Below are 23,482 nucleotides of genomic sequence, written 5' to 3'. Positions count from 1 at the left end.
GGGAAATTCATTTGTGCCTCTGTTATCAAGGACTTGGAAGATAAACACACACATTGAAATATCCTGTGTGACATCAGTTAGAGGGAGCAATAAACTTAATTAGTTTATGGGGTTGTTGATGCAGACAGATTGGCTCAAAAGGTTGCTTTAAGGTACCATTAAAAAGGTAATTATAGATGACAAAACAATAAACAGGAGGGACTTACAGGAACAAGAGGTCAAGTAAACACAATTATAAACATTTTGACAAGGTAAATGCTCACAACTTCAAGAACAGGGGTTTTCCACTAAAACATTAAGTGGGGAGTTATTTAATGATACTACCAAATATGGATCTTCAAAGCAAGAAATACACACACACAGAAAGGTAACACTTATATGCTAAGAGGTCAGATGATACCTTAGCAACAGTATAAACAGGAGAGTTTTTGAAGCAAAGATTAGAAGTGTTGAATTCCTCAAACAATACTTCTCACCCTATGCCTTACTCGGGGAATTTAAGGTAAAAGTTTGCTTTAAATTCTTCTGGATATTCTAAGCAGGGAGACAGAGGAGAGGGAAACAAAGATAGAAATGAAAGACAGAAAGGTAAGAGGCAAAAGTGGAAGTCAGAGAGAACAAAGGCAAGAAACAAATGGGGCCGTAGTGCAAAATAAAGCTAAGATGACTAACAATGCTAAAAAGACAAGTCTAAAGGCATTGTGTCTTAATGTGTGGAGCATTCACAATAAGGTTGATGAACTAACAATGAAAATAGATATAAACGGTTATGATATGGTAGCGATTATAGAGATATGGCTGCAAGGTGACCCAGGATGGGATCTGAACAGCCAGAGGTATTCAATATTTAGGAAGGACAGGCAAAAAGGGAAAGGAGGAGGGGTAACGTTGTCAGTAAAGGAGGAAATCAATGCAATAGTGAGGAAGGATATTAGCTTGGAAAATCATGATGTGGAGTCTGTGTGGGTGGAGCTAAGAAGCACCAAGGGGCAGAGAAAGTTGGTGGAAGTTGTCTATCGGCCCCCAAACAGTAGTGGGGCTGTAAGGGTTGGCATTAAACAGGATATTAGAGATGCATGCAATAAGGGTACAACTGTAATCATGGGTGAGTTTAATCTACATATGGATTGGTCAAACCAAATATGCAGTAATACTGTGGAGGAGGATTTCCGGGAGTGTGTCCGTGATGGTCTTTTAGACTGAGGAACCAACTAGAGAACAGGCTATCCTAGACTGGGTATTGTGCAATGAGAAAAGATTAATTAACACTCTTGTTGTGCGGGGTTCCTTGGAAAGGTGCGACCAAAACATGATAGAATTCTTCATTAAGATGGAGAGGGAAGTAGTTGAATCCGAAACTAGGGTCCTGAATCTAAATAAAGGAAATTACGAAGGTTTGAGGCGCTAGTTGGCTATGGTAGATTGGGGAACTTTACTAAAAGGGTTGACGTTGGATAGGCAATGAATAATATTTAAAGAACGTGTGCATGAATTACAACAATTATTCATTCCTGTCTGGCGCAAAAAGTAAAACCAGAAAGGCGGCTCAACCGTGGCTTACAAAAGAAATTAGCGATAGTATTCGATACAAAGAGGAAGGCATATAAAATTTCATGAAAAAGCAGCAAGTATGAGGATTGGAAGCAGTTTAAAATTCAGCAAAGGCGGACAAAAAGGGCGGCGCAGTGGTTAGCACTGCAGCCTCACAGCTCCAGCGACCCGGGTTCAATTCTGGGTACTGCCTGTGCGGAGTTTGCAAGTTCTCCCTGTGACCGCGTGGGTTTTCGTCGGGTGCTCAGGTTTCCTCCCACAGCCAAAGACTTGCAGGTTTATAGGTAAATTGGCCATTATAAATTACCCCTAGTATAGGTAGCCTCCCTGAAATGTTAGGGAACCAAAGGTCTAAGAAGAGGGAGGAATGGAAGTTAATCAGTATTATTCAAAATAAATAGTGCTAGGGAAATTAATGGGATTAAAGGCTGAAGTCACCCTGTAAATAGTGGATGTATTGGTGGTCATCTTCCAAAATTCTGTACACTCTGGAGCAGTTTCTACAGATTGAAGAGTGGCAAATGCAACCCCGCTATCTAAAAAAGGAGGGAGAGAAAAAACAGGGAACTACAGACCTGTTAGCCTTACATCTCTATTGGGGAAAATGCTAAAGTTTATTCCAAATGATGTGATAGCAGAACACCTAGAAAGCATAATCGGGATTGGGCAAAGTCAGCATGGGTTTACGAAAGGGAAGTCATGCTTAACAAATCTACTGGAGTTTTTTGAGGCTGTAACCAGTGGAATAGATAAGGGAGAACCAGTGAATGTGGTATATTTGGATTTTCAGAAGGGTTTTGATAAGGTCCCACACAAGAGGTTAGTGTGCAAAATTAAAGCACATGGGATTGGGGATAATATACTGGCATGGATTGAGAATTGGTTGACAGACAGGAAACAGAGATGAAGAATAAACAGGGCTTTTTCTGGATGGCAGGCAGTGACTAGTGGGGTACCGCAGGGATCAGTGCTTGGGCCCCAGCTATTCACAATATATATTAATGACCTGGGTGAGGGAACTAAATGCAACATTTCCAAGTTTGCAGATGACACAAAGCTGGGGGAGGGGGGAAAGTGAGCTGTGAGGAGTATGCAAAGAGGCTCCAATGTGATTTGGACAAGTTGGGTGAGTGGGCAAATGCATGGCAGATGCATTATAACGTGGATAAATGTGAAGTTCTCCACTTTGGTTGTAAAAACAGAAAGGCAGATTATTATCTGAATGGTGATAGATTGAGAAAGCGGGAGGTGCAATGAGACCTGGGTGTCCTTGTACACCAGTCGCTGAAAGCAAGCATTCAGGTGCAGCAAACAATTAGGAAGGCGAATGGTATGTTGGCCTTCATTGCAAGAGGATTTGAGTACAGGAGCAAGGAGATCTTGCAGTCATACAGGGTCTTGGTGAGACCACATCTGGAGTATTGTGTGCAGTTTTGGTCTCCTTACCTGACGAAGGATGTTCTTGCCTTGGAGGGAGAGCAAAGAAAATATACCAGGCTGATTCCTGGGATGGCAGGATTGATGTATGAGGAGAGATGGGGTTGACTAGGTATATATTCACTAGAGTTTAGAAGAATGAGAGGGGATCTCATAGAAACCTATAAAATTCTAACAGGACTGGACAGGCTAGATGCAAGGAGGATGTTCCCAATGGCTGGGGAGGGGGCGGGGGTGGGGTCCAGGACCAGGGATAACAGTCTCAGGATACGGGGTATGCCATTTAGAACAGAGGAGGAGAAATTCCTCCCTCAGACGGTGGTGAGCCTGTGGAATTCTGTTCCGCAGAAGGCAGTGGCGGCCAAGTCATTAAATATATTCAAGAAGGAGATAGATATATTTCTTAATGCGAAAGGCATCAAGGGATATGGGGAGAAAGCGGGAACAGGGTGCTGAATTAGATGATCAGCCATGATCTTCTTTGAATGGTGGAGCAGGCACAAAGGGCCGAATGGGCTACTCCTGCTCCTGTTTTCTATGTTTCCTATGATATTTTGCTGTAACATTAGCAAGGTCAAACTTTTGGATTCTATGTTAGATATAAGATTATGTGTTACATCTCTCAGTAATATTTGATATTGTGATATTCGTATCCACTTAAAAGTGTATTGCATGTTAAATTCTTTAATAAGTATCTAAAAGTTAATAAATCGTCTCATGTAGCATTCTGTACACAATGATGAGAACCCCCTCTCTGTGTCTCTTGAGGTAGAGAGATACGTATTGAAGAGAGATTCCCAGACCCTTATTATTTCTGGGATATTTATGACTTAGCCATAATTATAAAAAATAGGCTTTCCAAAAGATGGTCATATTCTCTGTTAGTTTTCTTTCTTTGAGGAAAAGCTAGTTCAATTCTTTGGACCCAAATAAGTGTCTATAAGTTCAGAGATACAACATTGAAACAGGCCCTTCGGCCCACTGAGTCTGTGCCGACCATCAACCACCCATTTATACTAATCCTACACTAAGCCCATATTCCTACGACATCCCCACCTGTCCCTATATATTTCCCTACCACCTACCTATACTAGGCCAATTAACCTATCAACCTGCAAGTCTTTGGCATGTGGGAGAAAACCAGAGGACCCAGAGGAAACCCACGCAGACACAGGGAGAACTTGCAAACTCCACACAGGCAGTACCCAGAATCAAACCCGGGTCCCTGGAGCTGTGAGGCTGCGGTGCTAACCACTGCGCCACTGTGCCGCCCCACATTTGTTTGGTTTGAACTTAATTCAAGGAGATTCATCGGGATGTACTGCTGATTTGGTTCAGTCCCTATAAGGGGTTAAAGTCATAAATCGCTTCATACAGGTGCCTGTTTCTAGTGCAACCTCTTCAATGCATAAGACAGGGAAAGAAAGGCTCATGTTTCCTTTTTCAGTGATTAACTAAACAAAGTAAACTACTCACTGAATAAAAGAAATGTGAAAAATTGTGTGAGTTATCTTCCTGTATTTTCTCTCACAGAAAAGTGATAACGCTTAAAAATGCTGTTCCAATGGATTTTAGAGTGCCACTGTTACTCTTTCTCCTGGAGAGATAGAGTCCTAGAGTCCTAACGGCACAGAAGGAGGCCATTCATCCCATCGAGTCCATGCCGGCTCTTTGTAGAGCAATTCAATCAATCCCATTCCCCTGTTCTATCTCTTTAGCCATGCACATTTATTTCTGTTAAGTGCTGTAAGGCATTTTAATATCTCTTGTATTTCTGTTTGTAAGTAAAATGTAACCCGTTGTGGTGTGGGCTAGCGGGTGGAGCTCACTGGTGTAGGAACATGGAGTGTGGAGGACATCGGGACAAAGGGAGAAGAATTCTGACCAAAAACATCATCGCTGGGGCTCATACTAAACATTTGAAAATAAAGACAGTTTTGACTGAACAGGGACACAGACAGACACACACACACACACACACACACACACACATACAGACAGACATGTCAGAATATTTCATTAAGGTGTTGGCCAGACCAATTACAACATCAGACAATGGCATCTTTGGATATGTGTAAATGGCTTTCTTCCTGCCTTATCAAGATGCAGATATTAAATCCATTGCTGATATGCACCTTGAGACCCCTCTCCACCCTCCTACCACTGAGAATAGGAAATGACCACATGCAGATGGTCTTGCATAGCCATGGTAGGATTGATAAGGCAGGGACCAGGGTCAGAAAGGGGTATAAAGCTACGGCCCACAAGAATATTGTTGCTGCAGCCAGGGAAGCATGACTTGGTCAGTCACGGGAAGTCATGTGGAATAATTTGTTCAGCAGGCCGACCACCCGGGAACGATCTCCTGTACATGGGTCGAACTAAGCAACTGGAGTGGTGAATTGCCTTCTTGAACCGCTGCAGTCCTTGGGGTGTAGGTGCACCCACAGTGCTGTTAAAAAGTGAGATCCAGGATTTTGACCCAGTGACAGGGAAGGAACGACAAAATAGTTGAAAGTCAGGATGGTGTGTGGCATGGAGGGAAACTTGCAGGTGGTGATGTTCCCATGCATCTACTGCCCTTGTCCTTCTATGTGGTCGAGTTTGCAGGTTTGGAAGGTGCTGTCGAAGGAGACTTGGTGAATTGCTGCAATGCATTTTGTATATGGTACACGCTGCTGCCACTGTGCGTGGGTGGTGAAGGGAGTGAATGTTGAAGGTGGTTAATGGGTGCCAAGGTTTAAGAAGAATATTGTTGCCCAACGAAAAGCAAGATCTACCTACAATCAAGGACTCTACAGTGAGCTCGAAGAACCAGAACAAAAACCCTCTTCAGATATTGCTTCAAACTTTTCCACTTTATTTTCTTCTGCTCTTTTCTGTCTCTATCTGCATGTGTGTAGCACATATGTAAGCTAACATGGGCGCGGCATGTATCCGTAGGCGCTAATGGAATAGGAGTTTAAGTTTAAGTTTAATCAATTTCAATCTTTCTTCTTTAAACCTAAGCAAACCTGTTTGTGCTGGTTTCTTTGCCTTATAATTGGAAAGCAGTGAACAAGGATTCACCAAGAGGGAGCTAAAAACATGCTGTGTTTAAAAATTAAACCCTGTTACAGTAAAATCAGGTGAAGGCTGAGAGGCAACCCTAGACCTCTTTCTCACCTGGTCATAACAAAAGAAAGTATCACCTGCCTCAACGTTCCTCGGACTGCTGTGATTGCAGCATCCTGAGATCCACACTCAGTGTCATGCACCACCACATGTACACACTGGACCTCTCTCTCCAGCAGAACCGCCTGACCTTAGCTCAAAGCTGTTCTACTCCGCAGTTTCATTTCATCCTTCGTCTTCTCCGACGCATTAACAAAAAACTTTTTTCTTCCTTACGGGTGTTAAGGAATGCAAGCTCCTGCAGCTGATGGGGACTAAAGCCCCTCCAGATCCTTCTTCCCCTTGACTTCCCTCTGACACAACCCCTTATGATCTGACCCCTTGCCATGTATTCACTATACCCTCTGATCTTCTCCTCTCTGATGCTGAACGTTCTGTATTCAGCAAAGGCCTCAGTTTTATCCCCTTACGCTCCCACCTCAATGAATTCCATGCTCGGCATGACGTTGAGCTCTTCTTCCGTCGCCTTTGCCTCTGTGCTCACTTCTTTGACCAGGAGTCCTCCCCCCGACCAGCAGACCCATTCACCTGCCTCCAGCATTCCTCCTCTACCTGGACCCCTCCCTCTGGACTCTTACCCGCTCTTGATCTTTTCATTGAAAACTGTTGGCGAGACATCGGCCGTCTCAATTTCTCTTCCCCCGTCACTCACTTTAACCTGCCCCCCTCTGAACTTGCCACACTTCGTTCTCTCAGGTCTAACCCAGACATTGTCATCAAACCTGCAGACAAGTGTGGTGCTGTTGTTGTCTGGTGTACCGACCTCTACCAGGCAGAGGCTCAGCACCAACTCTCAGACACTTCTTCCTACCTCCCCCTGGACCATGACCCCCCAAGCTACTGTCCACAGAACTGTCACTGATCTCATCTCCTCTGGAGATCTTCCCTCTACAGCTTCCAACCTCATAGTCCTGCAACCCCTGACAGCCCGCTTCTTCCTCATTCCCAAAATCCACAAACAGGACTGTCCCAGCAGACCCATTGTTTCAGCTTGTTCCTGCCCCACTGAACTTATTTCTTCCTATATTGCCTCTATCTTTTCTCCCCGGTCCAGTGTCTTCCCACCTACATACGTGACTCTTCTGATGCCCAATGTCATTTTGACAATTTCCGGTTTCCTGGCCCCAACCGCCTCCTCTTCACTATGGACGTCCAATCTCTCTACACCTCCATCCCCCACCAGGACGGCTTGAGGGCTCTCCGCTTCTTCCTTGAACAGAGGCCCAACCAGTCCCCATCCACCACCACCCTCCTCCGCCTGGCTGAACTTGTTCTCACTTTGAACAACTTCTCCTTCAACTCCACTCACTTCCTCCAAGTAAAAGGTGTTGCTATGGGTACCCGCATGTGTCCTAGTTATGCCTGTCTTTTTGTGGGATACATCGAACACTCCTTGTTCCAGTCCTACTCAGGCCCCCTCCCCCCAACTCTTTTTCTGGTACATTGATGACTGCATTTCCTGCTCCCGCCCGGAACTAGAAAACGTTATTAACTTTGCTTCTAATTTCCGCCCTCCTTTCACCTTCACATGGTCCATCTCCTACACTTCCCTCCCCTTCCTCGACTTCTCTGTCTCCATCTCGGGGGATAGGCTGTCTATTCATTATTAGCCCACCGACTCCCACAGCTACCTCGACTACACTTCTTCACACCCTGCCTCCTGTAAGGGCTCCATTCCATTCTCCCAGTTTCTCCGTCTCTGATGCATCTGCTCTGATGATGCTACCTTCCATGAGAGTGCTTCTGATGTGTCTGGGAATTGTAGGGTTTGGACTGGGAGTCACAGATTGCTCATAAAAGGGGTTGAGGTCACAAGTAGTTTAAAGCAGTTTATTAAGAAGCGACAGTTTAAATATGAAGCGTAAGCTAAATAGACTGAATAGAGATGCAACCCATCACAGGTGAGATCGGATGTATGGACAGATGAAGTAAATTAATGCTGATCTTCTCAGCTGGTGGTGGCAGTCTCTTCTGCTCTCAGTCTTCTTCAGCTAACCAGGGTGTTAGGCTGAAGCCAGCATGGATCAACCTCAGAAAGCTCTCCCTTGTCTGACGTACATTTTCCCTTCTGAGTGCCTGAGTACCTTTTTCTAGGGGGCTGCTAGATATTCATTTTCCCAAATTCCAGCTCCTGGCTCATGAGATTACTCTTCTGTTCATATCTTGCTCGGACATCTTGTTAACCTTACTTCCACAGTTTGTTTAGATATGGGGCATGAGATCCCACCTTATCAGGTTTAGGAATGTCTTGTATCAGGGCCTGTGCTAGAGCCATGTCTTTGACCAGATAACGGCCCTTGTGAAACCTAATCTATCTTGACTGTGCTTTGTCTGTTCTGTCACTAGGGGCAGTTGGAGAATTCCATAAAGTGGGAGAGAGAGAGAAATCTATTGCTAAAAACCACAGCCCCAGCATTTCTTCTACAGCTCTCATTTCTTGTCATTCTGGAATATTCTCTGAACTACCATTTCTTACAGAATTCAGATTGGTCACATCATTAGAAAGGTCAGTGAATTTGCTCTAACAGGATCTTCCATCACTGAAGCTCTGTTTACTATTATTTACTAGGTTGTCATACAGGTAATTTTCAGGTTGATTCTTCATAACTGATTGTATTATTTAAAATGTTATTGCTATAAGACCATCTGTAGTTTTCCCAGTTAAAACCTTCACCATTACTGAACATGGGTACTATTCTGCCTTGTTTTGAACCCAGTGGGATCTGCCTTTAACACCTTCATGGTGACTGTCAGCACTTTATAAATCTCATCCCATGGTTCTCTTCAAACCCCACGATTGTTTGTCATCAGCAATTTAAACCTGTCTACCTGTCTAGAATTTCCATCTTGTTAATGTTGATGCCCATTGGCATCAATGGATTATTGGGTTGGAGGATATCACACAATAGACATCTCAAGTGAATATTTCAGGAAATAATCTGCATCATTAATTTATCTTTCAGATGCCTTCAAACTTCAAATACATTCTAGCAGGTTTACTTTCATCACATATTATTTTGCAGAAACTTGGGAAATATTGCTGGCCATTTTAGAAGATCCAGGATGGGTTCACAAAATTCAATCTAAAATGGAAATGAGATCCACCATCTTGGATCAATGGGAGTTTCGATTTGAATTATTCTGATTCCTTAATTGGAGCCGGAATTAGACTTCATCAGCCTCTGGTCCAAATTTCAGAGAACACCATTCAACAAACACTTCTCATGTGATCTACAAATTCCTTCCTAAGTTTTACAACTGTTGCAATGAGTTAATTGCAGAATACATCAATGCAAATCAGGGCGGCACAGTGGCGCAGTGGTTAGCACTGCAGCCTCACAGTGCCAGGGACCCGGGTTCGATTCTGGGTACTACCTGTGTGGAGTTTGCAAGTTCTCCCTGTGTCTGCGTGGGTTTTCTCCGGGTGCTCCGGTTTCCTCCCACAAGCCAAAAGACTTGCAGGTTGGTAGGTAAATTGGCCATTATAAATTGTCACTAGTATAGGTAGGTGGTAGGGAAATATAGGGACAGGTGGGGATGTTTGGTAGGAATATGGGATTAGTGTAGGATTAGTATAAATGGGTGGTTGATGGTCGGCACAGACTCGGTGGGCCGAAGGGCCTGTTTCAGTGCTGTATCTCTAAAAAATAAAAAAAAAATAAAAAAATGTGAATTGAATTGAGGCCCTGCTCCACATATAGAGATAAAAGGAACAAGAGATGAGAAAACTCAGATTATGCATTTCATGATTGTATTTTATTGATCACTTTTAGGATATACTGTAATAAAGAGATTCCGAAGGATAGAAAAGGCTGCTGTGTGATGTTTGGACCACATTTACATCAGATTAGGTTTCACTGCAGAGCTCATCCACCTTCATCAGAAAAGTGTATGTCTCTGGCGTGAATCACTGCACCAATAATATATCACAGCTGAATGTCAAAACCAGGAAAGAACTGAATAAAAGTGCTACACAATCAGAGAGAGAATAGAATTACACTATATCAACATTCTCATTTCCAATCCAGAACCAGTGTTCTAAGTCTGTTCCTTTAAAAGCTCACCCTGACAAGGTGTTTATTTAATTTTTATTTCAGTTTTCATTGTCTTTCTGTTGTAACTTAATGCAAAGCATTGCTGAGCACAAACCACAGCCAAGTATTGTATCATTCTTTATAGTCATTCAAAATGTGATAAATATGATGACTCCATCTACTACACTGTGCAGCCAGGTGACAACTGCTGCACTGGGAAACCACGCGATAGCTTAAATCAACTTGAAAATGTGAATCAGGGCGTGCTTTTAATGAGAATATGGATGAATAAATTAGACAGCCCGAGCCAAACCAACACGGTTGTTCCCTCTGTCGAAAATGGAGTAATATTCTCCAATGAACACATCGCCCAGAATCCAAAGGCTTCCACCACTGGGGCCAAATCCACTGGAGCAGCTTTCTTGGTTGTTGTAAGTTTGCTGTAAGAAAAAGGAGATCAATTAACACTGGGTCATACGTGTATTTCCTTTAGTGATCTCGACAGCATGGTTGAATAATCCCTAAAAAATTATTCCATTCCATAGTCAGAAATTAGATGTTTATTCTAGCACACTACTGCTGTCCAATGACATACCTGCAATGTGTACGCTTTGGGGGGAAGAGGATAGTCAACTCCATTGATGGTGAAGACCACATTGGGCATGGTGGACAGATCGTTACAGTTTATGTTGTACTGCAAGAAAACAGCAAGAATATTCAGTCATTGCATCAGTCAATGTAGTGATTTACAATAAATCATTTGTGGTGTGATCGCATTATCAATTAATCATTCCTGAAATTAATATGTGGTGAAATTGGAATACACAAACAGGCTAAAAGAAAATGGTTACAGAGACACATCGGCTGGTTCCAGGATATATTTAAGATCAATTTAGCTACATCGTGATAAAATATTTCTAAATACTAATGATCATCTAAACATTAAAGTGGGAATAGGATCATGGCTTTTGCATTTCTTCTTCTGACACCAAGGACAATTTCAGGACGACCTTCTGTCCTTAAATGAGAAGCTTCAGAAATGTAAAGTTTCTTCTCCTTGAACTTGCTACAAATGGTGATGCATTTCCAAATATTTCTGGGGCAGCACATCCATGCACAGTGATTGCTGCCTCATATTTAACACCATCCCCAACCACCCCACACCCCATGACCAAAAGAGGCTGAGGGAATTTCTGCAGAGCCAACTATGCATGAGAATTTACAATATTATTACAAATATATCCATTTTCACTTTGTAATGACTTAAATGGTCTGCCATATGCTGCATTGTGAATCAATCATTGATGCACACTTAGATACTCCTACAACACACCCAATATTGCAACATGCCATCGCTACCTGGCCATAATAATTTGGAGTTGCTCCAATGTACTGCTGAATGGTGCTGATGGCTGTGTAGGGACCAACAAGAAGAGAAGTGCCAGTATCAACAATGGCAGGACAACCGCTACTGCAGGCCACAACTTTACCATTGATTGTCACTCTGAGGGAGAAACGCATCAAGTTAGTCAAAGCTCTAAAACTGCCACACTTATTGGACTAAGTGAACAAATAATACTAAGATGGGATTGCTAGTTATCTGAGACATTTCTTATATCATTAGTAAATGTTAGTGCAACTGAGATCTTAAAATGGTCTAAGTATTTTATTCCTTTTAGTTCATATGTTTCACCATTGTTTGGTAAAATCACTTTCTGGAACTTCAGTAGAAAAGCAGAAAATATCAATTTCCATATTCCACTGGCACTAACAGCTGTTGGTCCTAAGATGCCAGGAACTGATGTCCCAATTCCCCAGTTCGGGACAGTGTGATGGGAAACCTCATTCATGGGCACAGCTGTTAACAAAGGAAAAGTGGTTTGTAATGATTCCAACAGTTCCACCAACTGGTGGCACGCCTTGCATTTAAAATTACATGGCAACTTCAGGCCCATATGTCAGGCCAGTTGTCTCAACTGAACCAATAAGGTAACAAAAATGCTCAAACAGTGTAAGGTCAACAGAAAATGGGATTTCTACTGTAATAAGCCTGCCACAAATGTTTTCTCCTGAAAATTATAAAGAGCTGTATCATTAGCACATTGTCTCGATAGAAGTTGATCCTTTCTAAGTTTGATTTGTCAAAAGCCATTTTCAGAACTATTTCAGTTGTAAATGGTTAATCACTCACTTGTCAATAACAATTTGCCAGTAGCCCTCGTAAGTGACGGGAACCCAATTAATTTGACCTGTGTAGTGGCTTGAATCAACTCCACCAAATATAACTTCACTTCCGGACTGACCATTCTCTCTGTAAAACAAAGATGAATAATAAAAACTCAAAGACAAAGAACAATTTCATTAACGTTGACGTATTTCTGGTTTAGTGATCTAGCACTTGGTGATGTCACTACTTATTGATTATTGTATCTAAATCCTAAAAGACATTAATTGCAATTATACCATAAATACTCCAGGAAGGTACTAACATCCAAGTGGATGTCATCTGTTCAAATCAAGCAATTATGCCTTTCAAATGAATTATCCAGGATTTAATCTGAAATCTGTTGGATTCTATTGGTTTCAATTCTAATTTGGCTGCTAGCACCCAGAAATTCAAGCTTTGAAAATAAATAATTTTATAGGAAAGCACTTGCATTGACGTGGTGCCTCTCACATCCTTTTTTTATTCGTTCTTAGAATGTGAGCATCATTAGTAAGGTCAACATTTATTGCCCATCTGTAATTGCCCTTGAGCAGGTGGTGATGAGCCACCTTCATGAACCATTGCAGTCCATGTGGTACATGTACCCCCTCAGTGCTGTTGAGGAAGGAGATCCAGAATTTTAACCCAGTAACAGTGAAGGAACAGCAAAATAGTTCCAAGTCAGGATTGTGTGTGACTTGGAGGTGATCGTGCAGGTGGTAATGTTCCCATCTGTCTGCTGCCGTTGTCCATCTAGCTCATAGAGGTTGTGGGTTTGGAAGGTGCTGTTGAAGGAACCCTAGTGAGTTGCTGCAATGCATTTTGTAGATGCTACATACAGCTGCCACTATTTGCCAGTGGTGGAGGGAGTGAATGTTTAAGCTGGTTGATGTGGTGCCGCTCATGTGGGATGCTTTGTCCTTAATGGTGTCGAGCTTCTTGAGTGTTGTTGGAGCTGCTCTCATCCAGGCAAGTGGAGAGTATTCCATCACACTCCTGACTTGTGCCTTGGAGATGGCAGAGAGGCTTTGCGAGTCAGGAGGTGAGTTACTTGCCCCAGAATTCCCAGCCTCTGACCTGCTCAACGACTGAGCATCTACAAACCTCTGGGGTAGATAATTCCAAAGATTCACAACCATCTGAGTGAAGAAATGACGAATGGTGGTTTCATAGTACAGAACTTGAGTATTGCCGTCATTGTTGGCCCTGAAAAGTGCCCAGTCTACCTCAAATTATCCTGGAAGGGAAAGGTATTCCAAAATCTGAGCAACAGGTGTAGCTAGCTGTTTCACGCTGTTACTATGCAGTAGCAACACGTGTGGTGTTCACCACTAACAGGATGTTGCCGTCAAGCCGAAAGGTATCCTGCCTATCGATGATGCTAGGAATATAGACCATATGTCCCAAAGACTGGCAGATCGTATCAAGCAATATGTCCCTTCTGCTGTTCACAACGGGCAAGGTACAGGCTGTATCCAACCAGCCTGTGCTTGCAAAACTCAAAACACAGTGTCCAACATTAGATTTGATTCTGCGATTGGGCAACATTTGCTAACTAATCCTCAGTGTGCTAAGAATTATGCTGACAACCAGTTCAAGATTGTGAGTAGGGCTCGCAGTGTGGTGCATTTGCACGTACTGGAAGCTACAAATATAATATACAAGAAGAAGGGTCACTGACCCGAAACGTTAACTCTGCTTCTTGTTCCACAGATGCTGCCAGACCTGCTGAGTATTTCCAGCATTTCTTGTTTTTATTTCAGATTTCCAGCATCCGCAGTATTTTGCTTTTATATTATATATACTATACAAGGCCCTGTTCTTTGCAGCCAGAAAGAACATGTACACACATTGTGCCTGTTTCAGCTAACAAGTGACAGCCACTCGCTGGTTCATTCCTCAGGGCAATGCCTTGACCAATCAGAGGCAAGCTGCCTGGTTTAAATTTCAAACAAAGCTTGGCAGTTAACTGTCTGTCACCATAAACTGCTGCATCCACCATGGCAATGCCTCTACCAATCAGACTTCACTTTTCATACAGTATAAAGTTGTTGCTTTCCCTTACATTGGCATTCTTGAAGATTGTCCTGATGAGTGCAAGATGAAAAGCTTCAAAAACATGTCTCTATTTTCAGCAATACTGAAGAAATTATTCCTCATCTCAGTTCTAAATGATCGATCCTAATCCGGATACTGTGCCCCCATGTTCTGGATTCCTCAGTCAGGGGAAATAACAGGTGGAAGGGGAAGGATGGGTTAGTCCCAATGTTGGGACCATATGCACGAGGTGGGGTAGGGGGGGTGGGGGGTAGCGGGTCAACATCGGAAATTCAGATGCTGCCTCATAATTTTCCGCCGCTGGGCTCACCACCTGATTACGGACAGCAGGCGGGATCTGCACGCTGCCTTAAGCCTTGGCAATGCCATCAGGCTGCAGCTCTGCTGCTGGCAAAATGCCAGTGGTCCAGGAAAATGACCTTAATTAGGTTGTTAATTAGTCCAGTTGGCTATTTGTTTCTGTTTGGCGGCAGCCGATCCAGCCCTTAGCCCATCGCTGGGAAACTGCCTCAGGGAGTCATCCTGACACCGTTAACTGGAATATAACAGCCCGACCTGCCTCCCAGCTCATCACCCCGGGCCCCATAAAATCCCAACCAACCTCTCAGTGTCTAAACTAAAGGCAAAATACTGCAGATGCTGGAAATCTGAAATAAAACAGAAAGTGCTGGAAATACTCAGCAGGGCAGGCAGCATCTGTGGAGAGAGAAGCAGAGTTAACGTTTCAGGTCTGTGACCTTTCAGCAGAACTCTTCTCTTTTGTTATCTCTTGCCCCCCACCCATCCACTTAACTTGCTTAAAATCTTTTACATTTCTAATATTTGTCTGTTCAGAAGAAGGGTCACTGACCTGAAACGTTAACTCTGCTTCTCTCTCCACAAATGCTGCCAGACCTGCTGAGTATTTCCAGCATTTCTTGTTTTTAATTACATAAGAAATGTTTACCTTGATAGATACACAGAAAAGAGGGGCTCCTGCACCAGATGCTGAGACATCATGTTATCAAACACAGTTGTGGCATCTGATGCTGAAATAGATGGATAGCCCAAGCCCAGAATTCCATCAAATGCAGCGTAGGTAAAGAAGCCTCCAGGTTCGGATGTACTTAAACCAAATTCTTGACTGCTGATACCAATGTTTGAAACCTAGAAAAATAAGATCAAGTGACAAATCATCAGGAATTGAGCAGAATGTTATCCTGTGAATTATAACCTGTTCATAAATTGATCACACCTAGCGAGTACAACTTTCCACACCCTCACAGTCAATAATGTGCAACCAACTAAACTCTTTCTTTAGCAATCGAAGCTGAGGGATAAATGTTGGATAAGAAATGGGGAGATCTCCCCTGCTCTTGTTTGAATAGTAGCTTGGGATCATTTACATGCACCGGAGAGGGCACCTACAACAGCATGACACACTCACTCTGGATTATGTGCTCAAGTGGCTTTGAACTCACAAACCTCTGTCTCAGGGTACTACCACTGAGCTAAGGCAGACACCTAAAGGATGATATGTCCCACATGTAACACAAATAGACATAAGGTTCTGAGCTGAACTGAATAATTGCATGAAGGGAGCATTTTCCTCAAATTTCTACGATTCCAATGGAAAGGATTTCTGCCAACACATTTCTGAAAATCTATCTTAAAATTAGCTTTATTTCAAATCATCATCCTGAATGTCAGGTCACTTTCTGATACATTATCATTGCACACCCACTCAACCGCCTGACCTCTGAACTGATAAGAGCTCTTTAAGTTTGATTCCAAGGTCTTTTTATCTTTATCTTGAACCTATAACGTTGTACATCAATTATCACTGTAAAGTGATTGATTTTCTTGTTGAAGGTTACGATCTACTTACTCTGACAGTGTCATATCCCAGTATTCCAGTCATGCTGCCGGTCCCATATTGTATAGAGACTTTCTGGTTTTTTGAATGATACGTTGAGGACAATTTTGGGTTGAATCTGTGATGGAGCGCTGCAAAGGAACATTCATTTCACCAAATTAATAAAAAACGTTCAAGCTTTTATTCAAATATAGGAACAAACATTTGCACCACAAAATAATTTAATACTTTACATTTAAGAAAAAGTTTCTTTATTTACTGAGCATCCCACCCAATTTTCTTTATGTGTATTAACTGGTTGCCTTTTCCTTGGAGGGAGATTTTATTTTTTTATTTATTTTATTTTATTTAGAGATACAGCACTGAAACAGGCCCTTCGGGCCACCGAGTCTGTGCCGACCAATGACCACACATTTATACTAACCCTACAGTAATCCCACATTCCCCACAGTGGCGCAGTGGTTAGCACTGCAGCCTCACAGCTCCAGCGACCTGGTTTCAATTCTGGGTACTGCCTGTGTGGAGTTTGCAAGTTCTCCCTGTTTCTGCGTGGGTTTCCTCCGGGTGCTCCGGATTCCTCCCACAGCCAAAAAGACTTGCAGGTTGATAAGTAAATTGGCCATTATAAATTGCCCCTAGTGTAGGTGGTAGGGGAATATAGGAACAGGTGAAGATGTGGTAGGAATATGCGATTAGTGTAAGATTAGTATAAATGGGTGGTTAATGGTCGGCACAGACTCGGTGGGCCGAAGGGCCTGTTTCAGTGCTGTATCTCTAAATCAAAAAATCAAAAAACACCTATCTACACGAGGGGCAATTTACAACGGCCAATTTACCTATCACCTGCAAGTCTTTGGCTGTGGGAGGAAACCGGAGCACCCGGCAAAAACCCTTGCGGTCACAGGGAGAACTTGCAAACTCCGCACAGGCAGTACCTAGAATCAAACCCGGGTCCCTGGAGTTGTGAGGCTGCAGTGCTAACCACTGCGCCACTGTTCCGCCCCAGATCCTGGGATCATGAGGATACTCAGGAACTTTCATGGTTATAAAATGTTTAGATGAGCCAGAAAGAAATTGTGTGCTTGTGTGTGGTTTGGAGTTTTGTGTTGGACATGTGTGTATGTGCATGCACATGTACGAAGGAAGATACATGGTGGACTTGGGGAGGTCCACTGTCTTCTTGTTAGTCTACTCATTGAATAAGCTTTAACCTAATCAAATTGAAATAAGTCCCAGAATGCTTCCAGGGTTAAGAGATTTTAGCTCCCAGGAAGGTTGGAGAAGCTAGGGTTATTTTGATTGGACCAAAGTAGATTGAGGGGAGATTTGACAGAGGTGTGGAAGATTGCAAGATTTTGACAGGTTTAGATAAGGCAGATAGAGAAAATCTGTTCTCATTAGCTAATCGTACAGGGACAAGCAGACACAGATTTAGGATTTTGGGCAAGAGATGCAGGGGGGTGTGAGGAAGAACCTTTTATGCATGAGTGGTTATGACCTGGAACTCACTGCCTCCAAGGATGTTGGAAGTGGAGATCAATGACTTCAAAAGGAAATTGGATGAACGCTTGAGAGAAATAACCTTGTGGAGCTATGGGGATAGAGAGGAGAATGGGACTGATTGGATTGGTCCAGACAGATCTGGCACGAACACAATGAGCCAAATGGCCTTCTTCTGTGCTGCAATAACTCTAAGACACAGTAAACATCCTACCCAGGAGTTCAAAGTGGATATTATTTCACACCATTATTTGCAGTGTAAATTCACTCACATTTTTTCCCATTTCCAGGGAATGACAGGTAAAAGCTTCAAGAAATCAAAGCTCTGTTAAATTTCTCTCCAAGCCCAGAGAGAAGCAAGTGAAAGTTTAGGGTTTCATTCAATCTTACAAAGCACACTGTTCAGCTGTGATTATTCACAGTTACACAGCTGGCCTTAACAAGAAGAAAAATCAAGAAGAGAAGCATGTTTAACAGCAGGGCAATTTTTACTTACTGCATGCTTGTTCAGAACAGTAGGTTGATGGAACCCAAAGATTGGATGAGCCAGTGTCAAAGATGACGGTGAAGCTTTGTGGTGGATTCCCAATGCTGATTGCTCCATAATATTGCAACTGTGAGCAAGAAGAAGAATAACACAATATATCAACTGGAAATATAACAGTGCAACATGTGTTATTAGGTTCTTATTCCTCTACATGCATCAGAAAATGTAAATCTCTCAATCATTCCTTTTGAAATCATATGGTACAGAAGCAGATGTCTGCATTCCATTTAAACGCAAGAGAGATCATGAGTCAGAATAAGTGATCACTCTGTTCTGTTTCTATGTTTATACTGAATAATATCTTTCATGTTTGAGATGATGTTGAGCCTTTGGACCATTCGGTATTTTGATTTCAGGTGGCATTTTGACTCTAACTGATGCTAACAATACTGCCAGCATTGGCAAAAGCCCACCCAGTAGCACAAGTCATCCTTGCTAAGGGTATCTAGATTTATTGACCCTGTAATCATCAGCATTGGATAAGCAAGCAGCTGCTAGTCATTAAGGTCACCAGAATCACCAGTAACTCCCCACATGGAACCAGAAATCCCAACTCCAGATCTAATGGATTCAATGTTGGAATCTCCAGTCTTTCACCATCTGTCTTCAGCCCAAGCTAGAACAGCTGAATCTCATCCATTGACTCTTGCTGTGTAAATTATAGCAGTTTAAAGATCTACAACATATGGTGTATTAGCACAGACTATCTGCTTCTGAATTCTTACCCTCGACTAACAACTAACTCTGTTTTTTACATTTTCTTATGTTTACAAAACTGATGATTACTTACATCCAGGTAGTTAATCATTGGTTCTGATGAATCCAGGGACTGGGTGCAGTAGGGCCCTTGAAATTTTGAACAGGGATCATATGGATGATTCTTCAGGAAGTCCTCCAGCAACCCTTTCTCCTGAAGAACATCACGGGCAGATTTTCCCTTAAACAAGGGTACTCTGTACAAAAAAGAAGATAATTAGAAATTTCATCAAAATGTACTGTTCCTTGCTGACAAATTATTATTTCCATCTGTTGTCTTGTGATGATTTCCTACCTGATCATACATTCAGAGAGCTGAATGCAAGCAAGTGTGATGAGTAGCCACTTCATGTTGCCAGTTGGATGGGTTCAGAGACTCTTCGGAACCTAAAGTTTGGGGTCTGAGTAGCAACATTTATACTCACTGAGACCAACCATTCCATTGTCACGAGGACTCAGATACGATCATTCAATATGAAAAGTAAATATACATGTACTCATGATCAGTTTTTCTGAAAAACAAGCCCTTTTATTAAGGACAAACTGCAATTTAAGTCATAATCAATTGAGAACATTTGGATTATAACAAAACAGATTAAGTATTGTAGTATTAAAGATTAACTTCACGTCTGATATCTCAATCATTAATATATTTGCAAATCGTGCTAATAACAGTCTTATCAAAAGCACAAAACAGCAATCTCTTAGTGCATCAGAAGATAACTTAATCGCTGGATATAACCTTTACCTATTTAGCCACGTCAGAGTTTGAAGTATCACCGATGCTGAATTTCCAGAAGGGCTGATTGTACTTTAATTGAGCGGGTTCAATCAGCCACAAGAGTGCAGACTTAGAAAAATCATTTGACTGCAACAAGATGAATTGTACTTTTGCAATATACTCTTATGTTAAGTGTAGATCTTTGTTTTGGGTAGGAATTTCACTTTAACATTTTTAAATGCCCCATTCCAGGACCTGTATACATAATCTATGCTTACACTTCATTGCAGCATTGACAGAGTGCTGCAGTGTAAGTGATGTCTTTCAAATTCCAAATTAAAATGTTGACCTCTGCCTGTTCCGGTAAACTTTAACAAAGAAGAGGAGGGATTCGCCAAATGTTCTACTCAATATTCACCCCCTCAACCAAAACCAGCAAAAGAGATTAACTGGTTTTTATCTTATTCATTCTTGGGATGCGATGCTGGCAAGGCCAGCATTTATTGTCCATCACTAAGTATCCTTTTCAATAGCAGTATGTGTTATGACCGACCGCACCTGTCAAAGCTCCCCAATCAAAATATACGATTCTGATTGTGCTGGGACCAACGCAATGTTAATTCAATCCCATCACTCCATAGATCAGCTAGCATATCATTTAAAACTTTCCCAAATTAAAGAAAGACCCAGCCAAATTGTACTATCTATTAACCTCCGAATGAAGCTAACCAAACCAGGTGTTTTTAAACCAACAAATTAACTCTTTAATTAGACAAACTAAATTCCTAAACACTATGAAGATATAAACAACATTTAAAATAGAAAAAATTAGAGTCCTTGCAAATTTACAGTCCAATGTTGCTTGAAGTCCTCACAGAATGTTGCTCGAAGTCCTCACAGAATGTTGCATTCCTTTTCCAGCGAATTTCAACAATTAATTACTTGCAAATACTTTCAAGGAATCAAACTGACTTTAGAGTTTTAAGGGATAAAAGATTATCACAGTCTAACTTCCCTTTCTTCAATTTAAATTACCAGAGGTCTCTGCTTTGGCTTGACTTTTCCTTAGAATTTTGAGAGATAATAATAAACAGACTGAAATCCTCTTCCTTCAATTTAAATGGTTGAGAGCTCTTTTTCCAGGTGCTGTCATCACAGCTGTGTCCTTTGTCTGTCTGTGTGTTAGAACAAACTGTCTTCAACTAAAAGCCAGTTCAAAACTGAATTGTAACAAAAGTATCGCATGAGACTCACTCCCAGTGGCTGTTTTCATGGTATCGAGAATGCATCCTTTGAATCGCAGTCTCCAAATGGCTGTTTCTAAGGCAATGAAAATGCACCTTCCTATAACTCCTGAGGCTTGCTGGCTCTTAAAGCAATACTGATCCCTTGCAAGCCTTAAAGGCAAACTGCATATTCATGAAAAAAAAACTACAGGACCATGACATATGATACAACTGAATGGCTTTCTAGGCCATTTCAGAGGGCAGTTAAGGGTCAACCACAGTGCTGTGGGTCTGGAGTCACCTATAGGCCAGAGCAGGTAAGGACAGCAGATTTCCTCCCCTGAAGGATGTTAGTGAATCAAATGGACTTTTACAACAATCCGGTCATTTCACAATCATTATTAATGAGGTGAGCACTTTATTCCAGATTTATTAATTAATTGAATTTAAATTTGCCAGCTTCCATAGTGGAATTTGAACTCATGTCTCTGGAGCATTAGTCTGGGCCTCTGGATTAATAGCCCTGTAATATTATCCCTATGCTACCCATCCCACATTATTCATCCCATTGTTGCTTGTGGGATTTTTCTGTGTGCAAACTGGCTGCTGCATAGATGTACAAACAATTGAGTCTACATTTGAGTATTAATTGAGTTCATCCATGGTAATACAATTGATTCCCACATTTTCCAGCCCAAGTAATGGAAAAAGCCAGGGTTTCTGCTCCTGCTTATTATCCACTGGACTGGCCACTTGTGTGAAGCCATTAGTTGCCAATAGAAGAGAAACTCAACATTTGCCAATACTCTTCATGAATTAAAAAGGAAAATGTGCACAATTCGCATAAAGCCGTACTGAAGACCTTTGGATAATCCCCATCATGCTTCGCTAGGGCAAGTGAATAGATGTGACAGCCTTTTGTCCCTGTTCTCCTGCTGAATCTTGTCAAATAAACCATCCACGTTGGTTGCAATTGGTCACCTTGTATAATTATGTTGCCCAAGAAGCTCTACAAGGTTTTTTCCATAAAGGAGCAATGATTGCCTTTACACATGATTGTCAAATGTTCGCTTGCCTGATAACCTGTTGCCTGTTCTACAGGATAATATTTAACTTACTATTTCTTGCTCAAATGCGTATCTATTACGTACCCTGACCCAACAAGGGCAGAGAAATGGTTCAGACCAGTGCAAGGTAGGAGAACCTGTTCTTACCAAAGATGCTTCTCTGATATGTGGGTAATTTCTATATCCTGTGTATTACCAATTTTGTTTTCCACAGTTTACATTATTAGACTTTCTGTAAAATGGTGATGTACGATGTAGTGAGATAGTAGGTTAGTGAAGTAGTAAATCAGATGTAGTCTACTCCACCAGTGACACTAAAACCTTTAATTCTTCAAGGTTAAGATAACTTCTTTAAGTCATGCACACAATCTCCTGTGCAATCATCATGTGGTGTGTTATCCTTGAAATGTTCTTGTTATGTCTAAACCAAGACTTTAGTAGTTGTGTGCACTTTATTGTATTTCTGTTCAGGTCAAGTCCCTGACTGTATTAAAAGATCATGGACCTTATATAACCGAGCTTTTAACTGGATTGAAATCAATGTATGTGCACTAAAATTGCAAACAGAAATTCTCAAACATTCGTTCTCCATCTGCTATCAAATGCCATTTCCAGAGAATGGTTCAGAAATGAAAATCAATGTAGGAAATTGTATGAGTTATTTTCCTTTATATTTTTCTTAAAGAAGAGTTTTTTCGCTTAAAATATTTATTTTAATGGATTTGACGTGGCCAACAACACTTGGACAGCCCTACTCTAGAGCATTAAGTATATTTGAGTTTTATGTATGAAAACTCTTTGACATCCCCAGCAGATTATGACAACATTTGATTGTACAACACTTACACAGTACACTCCTCAGTATTCATTTCCTTATGTAGTTTAGAAATACTCTTAATAGTCAAAAGTATCTTCTTCCTTTTAATCAGTTAAAATGTTTGGTCTAACAATTACTATTCTTATTAAGCAATTCACTATATTATTCAAATGCTATTCATTTTTCATCACTTTAAGTTTAAGCTAAATGTCATTGCGCATTACAAAACTGTTCAAGAGCAGAAAATCCTGGAAACATTTGTATTTATGTTTTACATTGAGCTATGTTATTTTATTCATGCACTAAATTCTGGTTACATTTTCTGGAGAAATAGACAATTTGTGTAAGAGTAAAAAAAGAATTAACTTGCATTTATATATCCCTTTTCACAATATCAGGATGTCCCACAGATGCTTCACAGCATCTGAAGTACTTTTAAACTGTAGTCACTGTTATAATGTAGCTAGTTTGCACAAAGTAACCTGTAACAAACAGCAATAACATTACTGACCAAATAACTTGTTATAGTGGTG

At 41.5% G+C, this 23,482-nt stretch overlaps 1 protein-coding gene across 1 annotated transcript; it reads right to left on the bottom strand.

Moving 5' to 3' along the window:
* Nucleotides 1-10,489: 10,489 nt before the first annotated feature.
* On the bottom strand, nucleotides 10,490-19,469 carry LOC137384116 (pepsin A-like). The gene is made up of 9 exons (XM_068057728.1): nucleotides 19,421-19,469; nucleotides 19,153-19,325; nucleotides 18,312-18,429; nucleotides 16,328-16,446; nucleotides 15,407-15,606; nucleotides 12,388-12,507; nucleotides 11,556-11,700; nucleotides 10,792-10,890; nucleotides 10,490-10,636 (listed from the first exon to the last, which is right to left on the bottom strand). The coding sequence occupies exons 1-9, from the start codon at nucleotides 19,467-19,469 to the stop codon at nucleotides 10,490-10,492; spliced, it is 1,170 nt and encodes a 389-aa protein (XP_067913829.1).
* Nucleotides 19,470-23,482: the final 4,013 nt, after the last annotated feature.

The sequence above is a fragment of the Heterodontus francisci genome, chromosome 25 (genome assembly GCF_036365525.1).
Source record: "Heterodontus francisci isolate sHetFra1 chromosome 25, sHetFra1.hap1, whole genome shotgun sequence".
NCBI classification, from domain to species: Eukaryota; Metazoa; Chordata; class Chondrichthyes; order Heterodontiformes; family Heterodontidae; genus Heterodontus; species Heterodontus francisci.
This window is presented reverse-complemented; position numbering and strand designations above follow the sequence as displayed.